Source organism: Bubalus bubalis, chromosome 6 (assembly GCF_019923935.1).
Source record: "Bubalus bubalis isolate 160015118507 breed Murrah chromosome 6, NDDB_SH_1, whole genome shotgun sequence".
NCBI classification, from domain to species: domain Eukaryota; kingdom Metazoa; phylum Chordata; class Mammalia; order Artiodactyla; family Bovidae; genus Bubalus; species Bubalus bubalis.
The window spans coordinates 29,806,041-29,827,959 of NC_059162.1; the positions used below are offsets into that span (position 1 = coordinate 29,806,041).

The window sequence follows — 21,919 nt, forward strand, 5'->3', positions numbered from 1 at the left end:
TTGTTTGTAGTAATGTTTCCTGAGGCCCACTTGTCTTCACATTCCAGGATGTCAGACTCTAGGTGAGTGACCACACCATCATGGTTATCTGGGTCATTATGACCTTTTTTGTATAGTTCTTCTGTGTATTCTTGCCATCTCTTCTTAATCTCTTCTGTTTCTGTTAGGTCCTTGCCATTTCTGTCCTTTATTGTGCCCATCTTTGCATGAAATGTTCCCTTGGTATCTCCAATTTTCCTGAAGAGATCTCTAGTCTTTCCCATTATATTGTTTCCCTCTATTTCTTTGCATTGTTCACTTAAGAAGGTTTTCTTATCTCTCCTTGCTATTCTTTGGAACTCTACATTCAGTTGGGTGTATCTTTCCCTTTCTTGTTTGCCTTTTTGCTTCTCTTCTTTTCTCAGCTATTTGAAAGCCCTCCTTAAACAACCACTTTGCCTTGTTGCATTTCTTTTTCTTGGGGATGTTTTTGATCACCACCTCCTGTACAGTGTTACGAACCTTCACCCATAGTTCTTCATGCTGTCTGTCTATCAGATCTAATTGCTTGAATTGATTTGTCACTTCCACTGTATAATCATAAGGGATTTGATTTAGGTCATATCTGAATGGCCTGGTGATTTTCCCTAGTTTCTTCAATTTAAGTCTGAATTTGGCAATAAGGAGCTCATGATCATCCTACAGTCAGCTCCAGGTCTTGTTTTTGCTGAGTATTTAGAGCTTCTTCATGTTTGACTGCAAAGAATATGATCAGTCTGATTTTGATATTGACTGTCTGGTGATGTTTATGTGTAGAGTTGTCTCTTATGTTGTTGGAAAAGGGTGTTTGCTATGACCAGTGTATTCTCTTGGCAAAACTCTATTAGCCTTGGCACTGGTTCGTTTTGTACTTCAAGGCCAAACTTGCCTTGTTACTCCCCTAAGTATCTCTTGACTTCCTACTTTGGCATTCCAATCCCCTATGATAAAAAGGACATCTTTTTATTGTATGTCTTCATAGAACCATTTAACTTCATATCTTCGGCATAAATGCTTGGGGTATAGACTTATTGTCTGTGTGATGGTGAACAGTTTGCCTTGGAAACACACCAAGATAATTCTGTTGTTTTGGAGATCGCACCTAAGTACCGCATTTTGGACTCTTTCGTTGACAGTGAGGGCTATTCCATTCATTCTATGGGATTCTTGCTCACAGTAGTAGATATAATGGTCATCTGAATTAAATTTGCCCATTCCTGTCCATTTTAGTTCACTGATTCCTAAAATGTTGATGTTCACTCTTTCCATCTCCTTTATTTAGTTTTTGTCATGCTATCTTGTTAAGTAATTTTATTTATTTATTTTTGACTGTGCTGGTTCTGTGTTGCTGCAAGGGCTTTTCTCCTAAGTTGCAGTGAGCAGGGGCTACTCTGTAGTGGTGACGTGCAGGCTTCTTGTTACAACGGCTTCTCTTGTGGAGCACGGGCTCTAGGAGGGCACATGGGCTCAGTAGTTGTGGCTCCTGGGCTCTAGAGCACAGGCTTTATAGTTGTGATGCACAGGCTAAGTTGCCCGGCGGCATGTGGGATCTTCCCGGACCAGGAATCAAACCCTGGTCTCCTGCGTTGGCAGGTGGCGGCTTTACCACTGAGCCACCAGGGAAGCCTTCATATACTTAATTTCCCTTTTTGCTACAGCTCATGTCCTTTCTTTGCAAATTTTTATACACCCTTCCAAGTCTTGGGTTGGGTATTATCTTCTTTTAGAAATCTTTCTTTGCCTTCTTAAATCTGAGTTAGGTGTCCTTCACACATATTCCTATTATGCTGTACTTGCCTAGTAATTGTTGTTTTGTTGTTCATCATCTATTGTAAACCAGATGACTTCCCTCTTTGTGCCTGACTACTATACAGTAGTATAGAATCAGTGGCAGTAAAGCGAACGTTTCAGCACACTGAGAGAGTTGTGTAGCAGGGTTCACTTGTCATTTATTCCGTGTTAAATATGGAGTCCAGTGGTACTGCATCAGTATTTGAGTGCTTTAGTTCCTCTGCCTAGAAGTAGGAACTACATTGGTCAGGTGGTTCTGAGCTTTGATGACAGTACACTGCTCTTTGGGGTACAAACAATTCAGTGGGCTAAATACAGCTGTACCTCGGTTCGGCAGAAAATTTCCAGACCACTGCTGTAGAAGCTAGTGCAAGGACATCTAGTTTCCTCCTGTGATTGTTTCCTGGGCTCTGAGGTTGTGGCCAAGAGGGACATTCACTCACAGCTCCCAAGGTTTAGTCCCATTGAACCTTTCAGAGGCTTGCGGATCTCTTCCTGCATTGATTAGGAATGCATTTTGTACTGTATCATGAGGGGCAGGATGTGTAGTGGTTATTAGAGAGAATGGACGTGTTAGTCTCAGTGCCTCGCTTTTCCTCATCTATAAAGTGAAGATAATAAAGCCCCCTGTCTCACAGGACAGTTGTGAGGACTAAGTGAATTAAATTAATATAAGTTTATGTAATAGGGGCTTCCCAAGGGGTGCTAGTGGTAAAGAACCCACCTGCCAATACAGGAGACATAAGAGATATGGTTTTGAAGTTTATGTAAAGTGCTTAGAATAGTGCCTGGCAAATGTTGCTTCTTCATATACATACTATAGAATGTGTAGGATCAAGCTGACAGATCCTGAAACAAAAGCATGGCATAAGTGTTTTTTATTCTTCCTCAGCACAATCACATATGAAAGTAGTGACTTTCTAATCTGACTCAAGAACAGTGGGCATCAATTACTTTTTTTTGGACCATGAAACATGCAATTTTGGAGCCCAAGAAAATAGTCTGTCAGTGTTTCTATTTTTCCCCATCTGTTTGCCATGAAGTGATGGTATCAGATGCCATTATCTTAGTTCTTTGAATGTTGAGTTTTAAGCCAGCTTTTTCACTCTCCTCCTTCACCCTCATCAAGAGGCTCTTTAGTTTTCTTCGCTTTCTGGCACTGGGGTAATGTCATCTGCATATCTGAGGTTATTGATATTTCTCCCAGGGTGCTGCAGTCCATGGGGTCGCAAAGAGTGGGATATGACTGAGCGACTGAACATCAACAGTGAAGCATGTGGGATCTTAGCTTCCCAACCAGGGATCGAACCCACATCCCCTGCATTGGAAGTGAAGTCTAAACCACTAGACTACCAAGGAAGTCCTGGTCATCAATTTCGTAATGACTTTTGTCCTCTTCTTTTTGTTGTTCAGTCACTAAGTTGTGTCTGACTCTTTGCACCCCGTGGATTGCAGCATGCTAGACTTCCCTGTCCTTCACCTTTTCCCAGAGTTTGCTCAAACTCATGTCATTGAGTTGATGATGCCATCCAACCATCTTATCCTCTGACACCCCCTTCCGCTCTTGCCCTCAAATCTCTTCTAGCTTCAGGGTCTTTTCCATTGTGTCAGCTTTTTACCTCAGGTGGCCAAAATATTGGAGTTTCAGCTTCAGCATCAGTCCTTCCAATGAATACTCAGGGTTGATTTTCTTTTGGATTGACTAGTTTGATCTTGCAGTCCAAGGGACTTGCAAGAGTCTTTTCCAGCACCACAATTGAAAACATCAATCCTTCAGTGCTTAGCCTTCTATATGGTCCAACTCTCACACCCATACAAGGCTACTGGAAAAACCATAGCTTTGACTATATGGGCCTTTGTCTGCAAAGTGATGTCTCTGCTTTTTAATATGCTGTCTAGCTTTGTTACAGCTTTTCTTTCAAGCATCTTTTATTTTGTGGCTGCAGTCACTGTCCGCAGTGATTTTGGAGCCCAAGAAGATAAAATCTGACACTGTTCCCACTTTTTCCCCATCTGTTTGCCATGAAGTGATGGGACCAGATGCCATGATCTTAGTTTTTTGAATGTTGAGTTTTAAGCCAGCCTTTTCACTCTCCTCTTTCACTTTCATCAAGAGGCTCTTTAGTTCCTCTTTGCTTTCTGCCATTAGAGTGGTATCAGCTGCATATCTGAGATTGTTGATATTTCTCCTGTCAGTCTTGCTTCCAGCTTGTGAATTATCCAGCCTGGCATTTCGCGTGGTGTACTCTGCATAGAAGTCAAATGAGCAGGGTGACAGTATGCAGCCTTGTTGTACTCCTTTCCCGAATTTGAGCCAGTTCGTTGTTCCATGCCAGTTCTAACTGTTGCTTCTTGACCTGCGTACAGTTTCTCAGGAGACAGGCAAGGTGGTCTGGTATTCCCATCTCTTTAAGAATTTTCCAGTTTGTTGTGATCCACATAGTCACAGGCTTTTGTGTAGTTAATGAAGCAGACATAGATGTTTTTCTGGAAGTCGCTTGCTTTCTCTGTGATCCAGCAGATGCTGGCAATTTGACCTCTGGTTCCTCTGCCATCTAAATCCAGCTTGTACATCTGCAAGTTCTTGGTTTACTATTGAAGCCTAGGTTGAAGAATTTTTAGCATAACCTTCCTAGCATGTGAAATGAACTGTGCAGTAGTTTGAACATTCTTTGTCATTTCCCTTCTTTGGGATTGGAATGAAAACTGACTTTTTCCAGTCCTGTGGCTAATGCTGAATTTTTCAAATTTGCAGGCACATTAAGTGCAGCACTTTCACAGCATCATATTTTAGGATTTGAAATAGCTCAGCTGGAATTCCATCACCTCCACTAGCTTTGTTTGTAGTAATGCTTCCTAAGGCCTACTTGACTTCATAATCCAGGATATCTGCTGTAGGTGAGGGACCACACCATCATGGTTATCTAGGTCATTATGACCTTTTTTGTATAGTTCTTCTGTGTATTCTTGCCACCTCTTCTTAATCTCTTCTGTTTCTGTTAGGTCCTTGCCAATTCTGTCCTTTATTGTGCCCATCTTTGCATGAAATGTTCCCTTGGTATCTCTAATTTTCTTGAAGAGATCTTTAGTCTTTCCCCTTCTATTGTTTTCTTCTGTTTCTTTGCATTGGTCACTTAAGGCTTTCTTATCTCTCCTTACTATTCTCTGAAACTCTGCATTCATTTCAGTATATTTTTCCCTTTCTCTTTGCCTTTCAATTCTCTTCTTTTTCAGCTATTTGTAAGGCCTCCTCAGACAGCCCCTTTGCCTTGTTGCATTTCTTCTTTCTTGGGGATGTTTTTGATCACCAACTCCTGTACAGTGTTATGAACCTCCATCCATAGTTCTCCAGGAGGAGAACTACCTGCAGCTCTCATCCCTTAAATCGATTTGTCACTTCACTATATAACCATAAGGGATTTGATTTAGGTCGTACCTGCATGGCCTTGTGGTTTTCCCTACTTTCTTCAATTTAAGCCTGAATTTGGCAATAAGGAGCCCATGATCTGAGGTACAGTCAGCTCCAGATCTTGTTTTTGCTGACTGTATAGAGCTTCTCCATCTTTGGCTGCAAAGAATATGATCCATCTGATTTTGATATTGACTGTCTGGTGATGTTCATGTGTAGAGTCATCTCTTGTGTTGTTGGAAAAGGGTAGTCTCTCTGACCAGTGTATTCTCTTGGCAAAACTCTGTTAGCCTTTTCCCTGCTTCATTTTGTACTCCAAAGCCGAACTTACCTGTTACTTCAAGTATCTCTTGACTTTCTGCTTTTGCATTCCAATCCCTTGTAATGAAAAGGACATCTTTTTTTGGTGTTGGTTCTAGAAGGTCTTGTAGTTCTTCATGGGACCATTCAACTTCAACTTCTTTGGCATCAGTGGTTGGGGCATAGACTTGGATTACTGTGATGTTGAATGGTTGCCTTGGAAACAAACCGAGATCACTCCGTCGTTTTTGAAATTGAACCCAAGTACTGCATTTCTGACTCGTGTTGACTATGAAGGCTATTCCCTTTCTTCTAATGGATTCTTGCCCACAGTAGTGGATACAATGGTTATCTGAATTAAGTTTGTCCTTCCCATCCATTTTAGTGCACTGATTCCTAAGGTATCAATGTTCACTATCTCTTGCTTAACCATGTCCAATTTACCTTGATTTGTGGACCTGACATTCCAGTTTTCTATGCAGTATCATTCTTTATAGCATTGGACTTTCCTCTCAGCACCAGACACATCCACAGCTGAGCGTCATTTCCACTTTGGCCCAGCCTCTTCATTCTTTCTGGAGCTATTTCTCCATTCTTCCCCAGTAGCATATTGGACACCTTCTGACCTGGGCAGCTCATCTTCCAGTGTCATATCTTTCTGCCTTTTCATACTGTTCATGGGATTCTCGAGGTAAGAATACTGAAGTGGTTTGCCTTTCTTTTCTCCAGTGGACCATGTTTTGTCAGAACTCTCCACCATGACCCATCTGTCTTGAGTCCTGCATGGCATGGCTCATAGCCTCATTGAGTTCCACATGGCTATGATCCATATGATCATTTTGGTTAGCTTTCTGTGATTGTGGTTTTCATTCTGGAGACTGTGGGATTATAGTCTTGCTTCTTCTATCTGTTCTCTGATGGATGAGGATAAGAGGCTTGTGTAAGCTTCCTGATGGGACGAACTGGCTGTGGGTAAAACTGAGTCTTGCTCTGGTGGGCAGGGTCATGCTCAGTAAATCTTTAATCCAAATCCAATTTGTCCTCCTAGGAAAGAAAAAGCGGTGAAGGAGGTTCAGGGAACATTTTCCTGAGGAACACTCAAACATTCAGCTTTATTATCTGTTTTCTCTTCTGCGTTGTGCACACTCTTAAGATGGAGCCATGCTTTGACCTCTTTATTGCTCTATGCTGAGCTCAAGTAGAGTGTCTGGCATAGAGAAGAAGCATGTTGTGTGTTTGTTGACTAAGAGAATGAATGTGTTTCCATTGTTAAGTAAGGTTTTCATAATTCGGTATTTACCTCTGCTGCTGCTGCTGCTGCTGCTGCTGCTAAGTCGCTTCAGTCATGTCCGACTCTGTGCGACCCCATAGACGGCAGCCCACCAGGCTCCCCCATCCCTGGGATTCTCCAGGCAAGAACACTGGAGTGGGTTGCCATTTCCTTCTCCGATGCATGAAAGTGAAAAGTGAAAGTGAAGTCGCTCAGTCGTGTCCGACTCTAGCGACCCCATGGACTGCAGCCTACCAGACTCCTCCGTCCATGGGATTTTCCAGGCAAGAGTACTGGAGTGGGGTGCCATAAAGTCTAGAAAGCAATAAAGTAGAAAAATTAATTTGGCTCTAAAGTTAAGGCACTTTAAGCATCTTTAGTTAGAATAATACTGATGCAGATATCCACAAGGCCTATGTCTGGTAGAATACAATACAATGATATTTTTACTTTTAAACTTTTCATTTCTGATTTCAAATGTAGCACAAGATCATTGTTATTCCCATGAATATTATGCATATTTCAAAAATTAGTGCACATGTTTTTTTCTAGAGGGCTATTTTTGCCCCTGAAATGTCTAATTTTCAAAATTTGATTCCTTCTTAGATTTAACTTTGTTGCATTTAGAGTTTTAAACCTTTTTTTTTTTTTTTGGTAAAATATACAGTTAATTGGATAGAAATATAGGATTCACTTAAAGAAATTGTTTGGCTGCATCTATTCAGTTAAACAGAACTAAAGATCAATATTGACTCAGTATCTAAAATAGAGAAACATCAAATTATTCTAACCTTTTATTTTTATAATAATTTTAATGGTTAAATATCTAAAAAATTTAATCAGGAACTAGCATATTTGAGTGTTGATTGAGCATAAAATTAAAATTCATCTTTTAAAAATAGTTTTACTTATTTTTAAAAAATTTTTATTTTGTATTGGGGTGTAGCCAGTTCACAAACAATGTTGTGGCAGTCTCAAGTGAACAGCAGAAGGACTCAGCCATGCATATGCATGTATCCATTCTCCCCTAAACTCCCCTCCATCCAGGCTGCCACATAACATTGAGCAGAGTTCCAAGTGCTGTACAGTAGGTCCTTGTTGGTTACCTATTTTAAGTATAGCAGTGTGTATATGTCCATCCCAAACTCCCCAACTATCCCTTCTTCCCATCCTTGGCCCCTGCCCCCCTGCAACCGTAAGTTCATTCTCTAAGTCTGTGAGTCTCCTTCTGTTTTGTACGTTCATTTGTATCATTTCTTTTTAGATTCCATAATATTTCTCCTCCTCTGTCTGACTTATTTCCCTCAGTATGGCACTGTCTAGGTTCATCCACATTGCTTCAAATGGCATTATTCCCTTCTTTTTAATGGTTGAGTAATATTCCATTCTGTATATGTACCACATCTTCTTTATCCAGTCCTCTGAAACAATTTTCCTTATTAATACTAATGAAATAAAACTGTTAGGCAAACCAGGATTTTGAAACACAAAAGATAATTTACAAATTTGCTTGTGAGTCGTCATATACAGCAAAGTTATCATGACTTTCAGATCCTGAGTCTTTCCTGCAAAACCATTTTTTATGTGTTAATAAAACATGTTCAGTAAATATGAATATACAGGTTTCCCCCATTATCCAAAAGTAGAGCATTCCTGTGAAACTTTTTGTAAGCCAAAGTAGCATAAAGTGATGAAGTAATTATCTTAGGACATATCCTGCCATCAGATGCATAAAATACACTGAGATACAGCACAGATGCTCACAGACACAGTTCAAAGCTATGGGGGCTTGATGCTGAGATGCCGAGTATAGTTCCTGGTGAAGGAACTTGAACGATGATGCACACTGAGACCACAGGTCTCCACTTGTCAGCAAGGCCCGTTGTACAATAGAAAGTCAAGAATGAGCAACCTGTGGCCCGGGCTGGGGGAACATCCTCAAGGGGCCCCCAATGTGACTGAATTCACAACATATTGACCATATACTCAGACGGAGTTCGTTAACTTGTGTAAGCAGTTTCAGCAAAAGAAGGGGAACCCTTGGCAGCGTGGCTTTTGCAACTCTGGGATGCAGGGGTGGATGGTGTCATTTGTTCCGGGGATGAGACAGAGCAGTTAGCATCTATAACTACTCACCCCTTGTTGAAACAAAGATTGCAGAGTACTTATGCATCTAACCAAACACACCCTGATAGAATGGATTAACACTGCCATCCACACCATGTGGGCGAACATGGGAGAGCTCCCAGATACTGACTCAAGTGATGAGAGAACTGGGCATGAAGCAGTTGATGTTTAACCTAAATACCTGAGGCTCAGATGACAAGCATTTCATAGGTAGCATGTGAGATGCTATTTTGAACAATGCCTCGCTCACCTCTTTTGGATATCTGTATTCTGCACCCTATGTGGGGCACCCCATCTATGAGGCCAGCTTGATGGTGGCTGCCTTGGGAGAAATAGAGGGTGGTGGCAGGCCAAAGGTTTTAGGAGTGTGAAGATCCCGAAGGGGGACCAATCTGGTAAAGACCCTGTCCAGGTGATGTAAATGCAGATGTGGGCCGATTTACTGGCAGTGGGAATTGACAGAAATAAAATTGATATACTCCTAGAGGGGCTTCCCAGGTGGTGCTAGTGGTAAAGAACATGCCTGCCAGTGCAGGAGACATAAGAGACACAGGTCCGATCCCTGAGTCAGGAAGACCACCTGGAGGAGAGCATGGCAACCCACTCCAGTATTCTTGCCTGGAGAATCCCATGGACAGAGGAGCCTGGTGGGCTACAGTCCATAGGGTTGCAAAGAATTGGACATGACTGAATTGACTTAGCACGTACTTCTAGAGTTATGGAAGCAACTGAGAACCAAGCAGAAGTTTACCAAATGGGAGACGCATACACAGCAAGAGATACAGCAGTTCAGTTAAAATATTTTATGGTGCCCAAGGGTGCTCCTTCAGATGGCCTTTTCCACCTTGAATAGGGCTCAGGCCAACATGCCTGCCCACAGTGCCCAAGAGGGGACGGGAGGCCCCACGTGGAACTTGCTATTCACTGGTCACTGGCTAATGTACAGAGTAATGGCCCTGGTTGACACCGGTGCCGAACGCAGGCTTGTTTATGGCGAGCCAGAACAGTTTCCAATCATAGTGCACACACTGACGTCTGTGGCGGCCAAACGGTTAAGGTAAAAGCTGTGTCCTTACCTTTAGAAACTGGGTGACTCCCTGTGCAGGTGTATACTGTGTATGTGTCCCTGATCCTAGAATATATTTTGGGGATAGATGTTCTGCAAGTCTTAATGTTACAGACCTCCGTGGGGGAGTTTCGTCTCTGAATGCCTGTGGTGAAGGCTGTTGTGAGGGGCTATACAAAGCATCCCCCACAGTTACTGCCAGCGCCTTGGAGGGTGACAGCTGGGAGACAGTATCACCTACCAAGTGGCTATGAAGAAACAGGCGCCACCATTGCCGAGCTGGCAAAAGTGGACATTGTACACCCCGCTTAGAGTCCAGTCCGTTTAACTCCCCCGTGTGGCCTGTTCGGAAGCCTGATTCTCATGGGGGATGACTGTGGATCACAGAGAACTAAGTGAGGCGGTGCCACCTATGCGTGCCCGTTGACACTTACCACCGTGTGGTGGACTCAGCTAATGCTTTTTTCTCTATAGCTATAACAGCTGGGAGCCAGTGTCACTTTGCATTCACTTGGGAGGGATGCGAGTGGACATTCCAGGTCCTTCCCCAAGGGTACCTGCATAGCCCAACTATATGCCACAGGCTGGTTACAGAAGACTGGGTGAAATGGAAGCGTCCAGCATCAATGAAGTTGTTATGTTGATGTTGTGTTTACTGTAAAGGCTATGTCCTGTGACGTAGATTTAAAACAGTATATTATAAAAGCAGTGTCCTCTGTGTGTCCTCAGATTTAAAAAATGTAATCATGTGGGTGACCTGTGAACAGCACAAAATCCCCTCCTTGAGGGGTGGGCCTGATGCCTGTGGGGGCTTTTGCAGGTAACATGAGTTCCAGGTTGCATCTTGGGTGACGAGTGCTATTTGTTGTATCCTGTACTGCTGTTATGGGATGTGGATCCAAGGGTCAGCATCAACTCACCAAGGGACTATCATGGAAGATGGACTGTGCATGTATTGTGAGGCAAAAGACCCTGAAGGGATGGAATGTAGGAAGGAGCAGTTAGTCAAGATGGCGGTGGCCTGGTGCTCTTGCCCTACGGCCTCTCAGCCCACATTCTGTAAACCATGACATCACATGGTTATGTAATAGCTGAGATCATCTGTAGCACTGTGCATGTGCATCAGGATATACTTGCTTGGCCACGGGGCCACTTTTGTTCTGTGTGCCTGTATAAGCTCACCTGAAAAGCCCTTGCAGCTGCATTTTGGCTGTGTCTGCTGGGTCAGCCATCAGAGAATACAGCATGGCTGTGTTACAGCTGCCTTGCGAGCCCAGAGAGAATAAATGTGTCTGCAGTTCCTACGGCTCCTCAAGTTTCCTTCCAGCTTCTCCACTCACACCTTGCCCACCCTGGGTTCAGCGAACGGTGTGAGAAGTGGGACACTTGGTTTCCCCACTTTAATAAATGTTTCTAGCGTCTAAAATAGAAACACTTGCTTCTGCCTTCTCCTCAACCCTCCCCTCCACTTAATCCGTGGTGAAATACGGCAAAGTCTAGCTTTAAAAGCAACAACAAACCAACCCTGGAATCAGTTCACACTTACTCACCACTGTGTCCTGTCTGGACTTCATTAGGACTCTAGTGAAGGATAGTTTTGCCTTAGAGTTCACACTCCTCTATTGGGCTGCACCCCACAGGCCTCCAAGGTCTGTGCTCCACGCAGCTTCCAGAGGAAAGAAAGAGCTTGGAGTCAGCGACAGAGACTGGCTTAATGGATGGGGGAGCTTGCCTGTCTGAAACAAGGTCCTGGAGTGACAGCCCAGCATGTGCGGTGGATGGCATGGCAGGCCGGACAGGGTGGCAGTCTCTGCTCCAAAATGAAAAATTCAATAGAAGAATTAGAAGAAATTTTAGAAAGAGAACAAAAAGACAAAAGAGGTAGAAAATAGAAAAGTTAAGTCTTAGAAGAAATTTAAATATAAATTATGAGAAAATGTCCCTAAAACTGAAAGACATGTATTTCTATATGGAAGGGATTCTCAGCACAGTAAATGATAAAAGACTCGTATATCAAGGCATATCATTATGTGATAAAGTACATGACTTATTATGAATGTTACTTCTGTCAAAAAAAAAGACATCATTCTGAACACCATGGATAAAGTGAGGATTAAGAGGAAAGAATTTACATTCAAAGGATCAGGAATCAGAATGGCATTGGAGTTGGCAACAGCAACATTGGAAGCTAGAAAACCATGAAACAGTGTCTTAATTCCTGAGGGAAGATGATTAACAACTCAGAATTCTGCATCTAATGTAGCTTTATTTTTATTGGTTTTGGCTGCACTGGGCCTTCATTGCTGTGTGCAGGCTTCTCATTGCTATGGCTTCTCTTGTTGCAGAGCACAGGCTCTAGGGTGTGTGGACTCATAGTTGTGGCACAAGGGCTTCAATTGCCCCATGGCATGTGGAATCTCTCCGGACCAGGGGTCAAACCCATGCCCCCTGCATTGGCAGGCAGATTCCTAAGTACTAGACCACCAGGGAAATCCTCTAGTGTAGCTTTTAATCAAGTATAAGGGCAGAGTAAAATCTTCAGACATACAAGGATTGAGAACGTGATCTTCTGTAACCCTTTTTCTCAGGAAGCTGCTAAAGGAATGTGCCCCAAGAACATGGATAGAGCAGTGACTCAGTGCAGAGATGGAGAAGGGGATTATCAGGGAGCGAGAAGTTCTGGGGTGATAGACGTGCAGCAGGCCCAGGCAGCAACTCGTCCAGTTGTAGCAGCAAGATAGAGGGTCCTGGGAAGGGGGTTTCCAGGAATTTTTTTTTTTCCTTTAGGGAAAAAAAAGACTTAGATTAATTTTCTGGCATTTGAGTATTTGGAAACGGATAAATTATTTTCACTGACATCATAGAATAAATGGAAAAATACACACAAGGAATCATTCATAAACAACTAATTACTGATTTGCCAGAAATTAATTGACTGTATTGTGAAGATAAATGTTTTTGGGTGGAAGTTAGGTTGTAGGAGTTAGTGCTGTGTAAGAGAGCTTAATTCTCATATATTAGGAGTGCATAGATGATTTTTTAAATCAATAAATTGAAAAATAGCAGTATAAACATATTATTTAGACCTATGTAAGTAAACAACAAGAAAAAGGGCTAAAAAAGATGAAAGCTATTTGTTTTTAATGAATAAAATTGGGAGAAGTGGGTAAGGTGGGTTAGGGACTACCTATTTTTCACTTACTGACCTTTTGGTACTGTTTGATTATTTTTAAAGATAATAAAAGTATATGCACGTGTTACTTGATAAAACTTAAATACTAATGACAGATTCCTTTAAGGAGCATTAGGATTAAATGTACCAGTAAAAGGGAGTCAGGAATAGAGAAAAAAGATGTAAGCGTATCTTTTGTTTTAAAGGGGATTCTTAAAACTTTATTTCTGTTTTTTTGTTTTGTTTTATTCTAGGGCTTCAAAAACAAACCAAAAAAGATGGGTCACATAAAGGCAGACTTGATTGATGTTGACTTAATCAGAGGTGAGTTCTAAAGTTGACTTGTTTCTTTTAGGTATATCATTATGTTATTTCCTTGGAGTGCTAAAGATTCTTCTTAGATATCATCTCTACATGGTATACTTTAATTCCCCAAAGTAGTGTTCTTCCCTCATCATTCAGGCTTTAGTCTTCTTTCCCCTTTGCTTAATACTGTGTGGCTATGTAAATTGCAAGGTTTCTGTGAGGGTGAAAGAGAGATGAATTTGGAGACCTACTGCTGTGTAATGAAGAAAAATATATTGTATATCATTCAAAGGAGGCTGACTGAGGTTAGTATATGTTTGGAACATCTAAGTGGATTCTTTTTAACTGAACAAGTTATGTGCTGATTTTTGCTCTCACTTGTTTTTAGTGTAGTGTTACAAGTGGGCGTTCGTGTATGAAAATGTTTGATGTTTTGTTTTATGTATATTTAAAGGCTCAACATTTGCTAAAGCCAAACCTGAAATTCCATGGACATCTCTGACTCGGAAGGGGCTTGTTCGAGTTGTGTTTTTTCCACTTTTCAGCAGTTGGTGGATTCAAGTTACCTCTTTAAGAATCTTTGTTTGGCTGCTACTGCTTTACCTCATGCAAGGTAATTGGAGAAGTTTGGATAAACTATGAGTTTCTTTTTGCTGCTTATGCTATTACATCATGCAGACCTTCCTGTCCCTTATATTTACCCTTTCATTTGATGGTTTCATGTACAAAAAAATGAAGGGACATTCACTATTTCGAGATCATCTTAAATTTATTTGTTCAGAGAGAGCAGATATGATTGTCTAACTCTTCTCTCTTCAATTTCTTTCCACCTGTCTCATTGACCAGACCTTTGTAAACTTTTCTTCTGACTGAGCTTCGAATCCTCAAGGTTAGATCCCAGATTCTTTTCCCTAGGTACTCTTATCAAGCCTTGTTCCTTTAACAAGGTGATTCTCAAAATAATATCTTCAAACTGACCTCTGCTGAACTGTAGGCTTGTAAAGTGAAAGTAAAGTCGCTCAGTCGTGTCCAACTCTTTGCGACCCCATGGACTATAGCCTACCAGGCTCCTCTGTCCGTGGGATTTTCCAGCCAAGAGTACTGGAGTGGTTTGCCATTTCCTTCTCCAGGGGATCTTCCCAACCCAGGGATCGAACCCAGGTCTCCTGCATTATAGGTAGACGCTTTACCATCTGAGCCAGCAGGGAAAACATAGGCTTGTAAAGCCAACTGCCTATTTGACATTTCCATATGAAGATTTAATAGGTATCTTGAACTTAAGTTATATTTGGATATAATTGAATTTTAATTTTTTTACAATCTTCTTTTGTACACACTGAACTGGACATGGAACAACAGACTGGTTCCAAATAGAAAAAGGAGTACGTCAAGGCTGTATATTGTCACCCTGCTTATTTAACTTATGTGCAGAGTACATCATGAGAAACGCTGGGCTGGAGGAAGCACAGGTGGATATTGAGATTGCTGGGAGAAATATCAGTAACCTCAGATATGCAGATGACACCACCCTTATGGCAGAAAGTAAAGAACTAAAGAGCCTCTTGATGAAAGTGAAAGAGGAGAGTGAAAAAGTTGGCTTAAATTTCAACATTCAGAAAACTAAGATCATAGCATCTGGTCCCTTCACTTCATGGGAAACAGTGGAAACAGTGGCTGACTTTATTTTTGGGGGCTCTAAAATCACTGCAGATGGTGATTGCAGCCATGAAATTAAAAGACGCTTACTCCTTGAAAGGAAAGTTATGACCAACCTAAACAGCATATTGAAAAGCAGAGACATTACTTTGCCAACAAAGGTCCATCTAGTCAAGGCTATGGTTTTTCCAGTAGTCATGTATGGATGTGAGAGTTGGACTATAAAGAAAGCTGAGCACCGAAGAATTGATGCTTTTGAACTATGGTGTTGGAGAAGACTTTTGAGTCTCTTGGACTGCAAGGAGATCCAACCAATCCATCCTAAAGGAGATCAGTCCTGGGTGTTCATTGGAAGGACTGATGTTGAAGCTGAAACTCCAGTACTTTGGCCACCTGATGTGAAGAGCTGACTCATTTGAAAAGACCCTGATGCTGGGAAAGGTTGAGGGCAGGAGGAGAAGGGAAGGACAGAGGATAAGATGGTTGGATGGCATTACCAACTCAATGGACGTGGGTTTGGGTAGACTCTGAGAGTTAGTGATGGACAGGGAGGCCTGGCATACTGCGGTTCATGGGGTCACAAAGAGTCAGACTGAGCGACTGAACTGAACTGATTCTTCTTCAAATCTTTCCCCATTTCATTAAATGATTCCATCAACCACCCAATTTTCAAGTGAAAAATTAAGCCTTCCTATTCTACCCTAATGACTCAGAGGGTAAAGAATCTACCTTCAGTGCAGGAGACCTGGGTTTTATCTCTGGGTTGGGAAGATCCCCTGGAGAAGGGAATGGCTACCCACTTTAGTATTCTTGCCTGAAGAATTCCATGGACAGAGGAGCCTGGTGGGCTGCAATCATGGAGTTGCAAAGAGTCAGACGCAACTGAGCAACTAACACTTTCACTCCCTTCTACTCTGTCATCAACTCTCACATCCTATCTGTAACCAGGTCTGTAAGTCTGACCTCTGGAATATGTCTTGAGCATGTAACCCAGTCTCTGTTGCCACCATCATAGGCCAGAGCCCCAGCATCCCTTTGCCTTGATCACTGGAACAATGTCTATTCTGAGTTTTCTTTCTACCCATCATTCTTTTCACAACAGTTAGAGAAATCTTTTTTTTTATGTGAAATCTCTTGGTTTTTATTTTTATTTTTTTTAATTTTTTATTATTATTATTATTTTTTACTTTACAATATTGTATTGGTTTTGCCATACATGAACATGCATCCGCCATGGGTGTACACTTGTTCCCCATCCTGAACCACCCCCCCATCTCCCTCCGCATGCCATCCCTCTGGGTCATCCCAGTGCACCAGCCCCAAGCTTCCTGTATCCTGCATCGAACCTGGACTGGCGATTCGTTTCTTATATGATATTATACATGTTTTAATGCCATTCTCCCAAATCATCCCCCCCTCCCTCTCCCACAGAGTCTAAAAGACTGTTCTATACATCTGTGTCTCTTTTGCTGTCTCGCATACATGGTTGTCATTACCATCTTTCTAAATTCCATATATGTGTTAGTATACTGTATTGGTGTTTTTCTTTCTGGCTTACTTCACTCTGTATAATAGGCTCCAGTTTCATCTACCTCATTAGAACTGATTCAAGTGTATTCTTTTTAATGGCTGGGTAATACTCCATTGTGTATATGTACCACATCTTTCTTATCCATTCATCTGCTGATGGACATCTAGGTTGCTTCCATGTCCTGGCTGTTATAAACAGTGCTGCGATGAACGCTGGGGTACATGTGTCTCTTTCAATTCTGGTTTCCTTGGTGTGTATGCCCAGCAGTGGGATTGCTGGGTCATAAGGCAGTTCTATTTCCTGTTTTTTAAAGACTCTCCACACTGTTCTCCATAGTGGCTGTACTAGTTTGCATTCCCACCAACAGTGTAAGAGGGTTCCCTTTTCTCCACACCCTCTCCAGCATTTATTGCTTGTAGACTTTTGGATCGCAGCCATACTGACTGGCGTGAAATGGTACCTCATTGTGGTTTTGATTTGCATTTCTCTGATAATGAGTGATGTTGAGCATCTTTTCATGTGTTTGTTAGCCATCTGTATGTCTTCTATGGAGAAATGTCTATTTAGAAATCTTTTGAAATGGAACCTATATCCCATTTCGCTGCTTAAAACCCTTTAGTGACTTCTTATTGCTCTTAGAATAGAAGCCCAAACCTCCTCACCAGGGCCTCCAGTGCGCTACGTGGTTGCTCCTCTGCTGAACTCTCGGATGCCATGTCTTAGCACTTTCTTCCTTGCTCACTGCAGGCAGAGGCCTTTTTCTTTTCCTTACCCAGGGCTTTTCTTTCTGATTGAAATAATTGTAAGGTTTTTCACATGACTGTCTTCTCTCTCGTCTTTAAGATCTGCACTCAGATGTAGCTTTCATAAACTTGCCATATCTGTACTTTCTAAATAGTCCTGCCACCCCTCAGTCACTGTCACAGGGGACTATGTGTCACACATCACTACCTGATGTTTTCTCTCTTCTCACTATGTATAGGGACCCAGTGTATGCTCTTCACTGTACTCTATTGCTTACCAGAAACACTTCCTGAAAGAGGGCAATGTAGATATAGTGAGTCCTGAGCAGATAGATGTGAATGAGAAGAAAGAGTAGGTGAAAGGGGAAGGTTGGGTTAGGGTGATAGAATTTGGGGTGATTTTTATTTTCTTTTACATGCATCAGTTTTTTTAAATTGTCTTCAAAAATATAATTTAATTGCTGCATAATGTTCCATCATGTGGACACACCATCATTTCATACTATTAAGTTGACCAAAAAGCTTTCTTGGGTTTTCTGTTAAGATGTTATGGAAAAACTTTAACAAACTTTTTGGCCAACCCAATATTTTAAAGTCTGTATGAGTCTATCATAAGGATTTACTGTAAACACTTTTTATAACTATTTAATATTCCATTATATAAAAGTACCATAATTCACATAAGCTTTCTCATTTAGTGAACATTTAGGTTGTTTTTAGTATTTTCCTATTAATTAATGCCATCATGAACAAAAATTTTCATATATTATATATTTGGAGTTTATTCTCTGAAATAAAATTAACAGATCAAAGACCTTAAAGATATTAAGGTTTTTAGTGCATATAGTGAAACTGCTGGTGACAATTCTTTTGGAAAGTAGTAGATTTTGTTTTACCACAATCTTATCAGCATTATCATAATTTAAAAAATGTTACCTAATTTGATATACCAAAGTTAGTATTTTGCTTATTTAATTTGCATTTCTTTGGTTACTTGTAAGGATGAAGTTAAATATTTTTCCACATGTTTGTTATTAAAGAATTTCCTTTCTTGTTGAGATAAATTATATATATTAAATTTTCACATATGCTGTGGTCCATTTCTGGACCATATATTCTGTACCATCAATTTGCCTGGTTATTTTCATATCAGTGCCATATTTCTTTAATTACTGTAGCTATTTAATATACAGTAACATTGAGCAGGACAAGTATTCCTCGATTACTCTGTTTTTTCCAACATTTTCTCTTAGGTATTCTTACTTGCTTACTCTTTGCAAAATAATTTAGAATATTTTATCATGATCAAAGACCAAAAAAATTGAAATTTGGACTGGAACTCCCCATACCCCACTCCAAAATATAGATATATATTTGGAGGGAATAGAGAGAAAATTGGTATTTTTCTCCTTTTAGTCAAATCTTCTATTATATCTTTTTGTAAAGCTTTGTAGGAATTTATTTTTTTCTTACAAAGCTTGCTTAGATCTTGTTACGCTCATTTTTTTTTCCATATGGTAGAATACACATAAAATTTACCATCTAACATTTTTAAGTATACAGTTCAGTGATACTAAGTCCATTCACAGTACTAGTCTGCTATTAACACCATCCATCTCTAGAGTTTTTTTCATTTTTCCAAACTGAAACTCTGTACCCTTAAATCAATAACTCTCCACTTCGTCCTATCCCCAGCCCCAGACAACTACCATTCTGCTTTCTGACTGTATGAATTTGACTCCTCTAGCTATCTCACATAAATAGAATCATACTGTATATCACTTAGCATAATGTCTTCAGGATTTATCCATTTGTAGCCTGTGCCAATATTTCTTTCCTTTCTGAGGGTGAATAGTAACTGACTGTGTGTATAGACCACACTTTGTTTATGTATGTCATCCATCAGAGGATGCTTGAAAGTAAAAGTTGCTCAGTCGTGTCCAACTCTTTGCAACCCCATGAACTATACAGTCCATGGAATTCTGGAGTGGATAGCCTTTCCCTTCTCCAGTGGATCTTCCCAACCCAGGGATCGAACCCAGGTCTTCTGCATTGCAGGCGGATTCTTTACCAGCTGAGCCACAAGGGAAGCCCAAAACTACTGGAATGGGTAGCCTATCTCTTCTCCAGTGGATCTTCCTGACCCAGGAATCAAACCAGGGTCTCCTGCATTGCAGGCAGATTCTTTACCAACTGAGCTATCAGGGAAGTTCCATATTAAAGGAAAATAGTTTGCCTTTATTTTTGTTGTTGCTGCTTTAGGTATGAGGCTTTTTATTTGCTTATGTATTTTTACTAGTATTTGCTGTTATATTTGCAAGATTTTAGTTTGTATTAAAATTGTTATAACCAGCCGTTTTCTAAACTCTCATTTTTTCTAACAGTTTTTCAGTGCTTCTCTCGGATTTTCTAATTATACAGCCCAATTGTTAGTGTAATGAAAAGTTGGTCTTTTACCATACATTTGATTTCATAGAATTAGTCTACATATTTAGAGCAGTGTTAACAGGAAGAGTGGTCACCCTATTTTGTTTCTGTTCAGAATGTCTTCATTAATATGATGTATGTTGATTTTGCTTATATGTTCTTTAGTATATGTGCTGCCAAGGTGTGTACTACTTATATATTCTTTAGCATGTTAACATATTTTTACATTCCTAGTATTTTAGTAAAGATTGACATTTAAGATTAATTACAAATCAGGAACAGATGTTTAATTTTATGGAATGCGTTTTCACTTCTAGAATTGGACCAGACTTGACATGTTAAAGGCACAGTCCTTCCCAAGATACCAGCCTTACTTTGGGGATCCCTAGGGCTATCCTTACTCTGTTCAGCCTTTCAGGGTCCCCCACTCATTCCCTCAGGTTTGATAATTCACCAGAATAACTCAAAGCATTCAAGAAAGTGCTGTATTTACAGTTTTATTATAGCAGAAGGATACAAATTAGGAGAGATGTACAGGGCAAAGTCTGGGCGGGCTCCAATCAGGAAGTTTTTGTCATCTTTAGGGATGTGTTACCTTCTATCCCTGATGGATAGCAATATGCACAAGGTATGACCAACCAGAGAAACTCACCCAAGCTTTGGAATTCAGAGTTTTCATTGAGGGTTTATTATGTAGGCCTGGTTGATTGAATCATTGGCCATGGAAGTAAACTCAGTCTTTAGCTCCTGTTCCCTCCCCAAAGATCAGGGTGATATAATGTAGTTCAGAGCCCCAGCCCTCTAATTACATAGTTGGTATTTCTGGTATGGCTGCTCCTATTCTTAGTCATTTTATTGGCATATATTACCTGGTGTGGTCCAAGGGAACCACTGTGAAAACAAAGACACTTTCCAACCCTTGGGAAATTCCAAGAGTTACCTCTCAGGAATCAGGGACAAAGTCCTTTTACACAATTGGTGATTGAGATGACATGTATGCACATGATCAAAACTACATCCTATTAAAATATTAAATTTCATAGATTCTGTCTCAGTCAGCAATTCCTTAAGTGCCTAACATGTCTGTGCCAAGTACTCTTTTAGGCTTTGAGAAGGATTTCCTACTCTCCTTCTAGCATAAACCCTATGTGGTCTTGGTGAATTATTCTTTTGCTATATTGTCAAATTTACATTGAAGTATTTTAATCATTCATTCAACAAATAATTGCATGTGTACTCTGTGCCAGATACTATCTTGATATGGCAGTGAACAAAATAGACAAATATCCTTGCCTTCATGGTGCTTAACATTTTAGAGGTAAATTTGTATCCATATTCACGAGTCTGCAAGGTCTGTAGTTTATTGTTTTCTTGCTGTTGTTATATTTGTTGGGTATCAGGGTATTGTTGTTCAGTTCCTCAGTCATGTCTGACTCTTTGCAACCCCATGGACTGCAGCATACCAGGCTTCCCTGTCCTTGACTATCTCCTAGAATTTGCTCAAACTCACATCTCTGAGTCAATAACGCCATTCAACCATCTCCTCGTCTGCCTCCCCTTTCTACTGCCCTCAGTCTTTCCTAGCATCAGGGTCTTCAGCAGCAAATAGTCTCTTCACATCATATGGCCAAAGTATTGGAGCTTGAGCTTCAGCATCAGTCCTTCTAATGAATATTCAGGACTGATTTCCTTTAGGATGACTGCTTTGATCTCCTTACTGTCCATGGGACTCTCAAGAGTCTTCTCCAACATCACAGTTCAAAAGCATCAGTTCTTCAGCGCTCAGCCTTCTTTATGGTCCAACTCTCACATCTATACATGACTAGTGGAAAAACCAGAGCTTTGACTAGATGGACCTTTGTCTGCAAAGTGAGTGGATGTCTCTGCTTTTTAATACGCTGTCTAGTTTAGTCATAGCTTTTCTTCCAAGGAGCAAGTATCTTTTAATTTCATGGCAGCATTCACCATCACAATGATTTTGGGGCCCAAGAAAATAGTCTGTCACTGTTTCCATCTTTTCCCCATCTATTTGCCATGAAGTGATGGGACCAGATGCCATGATCTTAATTTTTTGAATGTTGAGTTTTAAGCCAGCTTTTTCAG

General features: G+C 40.8%; 1 protein-coding gene across 4 annotated transcripts in view; it reads left to right on the plus strand.

Moving 5' to 3' along the window:
- Nucleotides 1–21,919, plus strand: part of PHTF1 (putative homeodomain transcription factor 1) — a 70,744-nt gene that overhangs the window by 14,346 nt on the left and 34,479 nt on the right. For all 4 annotated transcript variants that reach the window (XM_044944533.1, XM_044944534.1, XM_025289425.2 and 1 more), the window contains exons 4-5: nt 13,408–13,477; nt 13,914–14,072. In XM_044944533.1, coding sequence (XP_044800468.1) covers nt 13,408–13,477; nt 13,914–14,072 — 229 coding nt within the window. The remainder of the gene's footprint in view (nt 1–13,407; nt 13,478–13,913; nt 14,073–21,919) is intronic.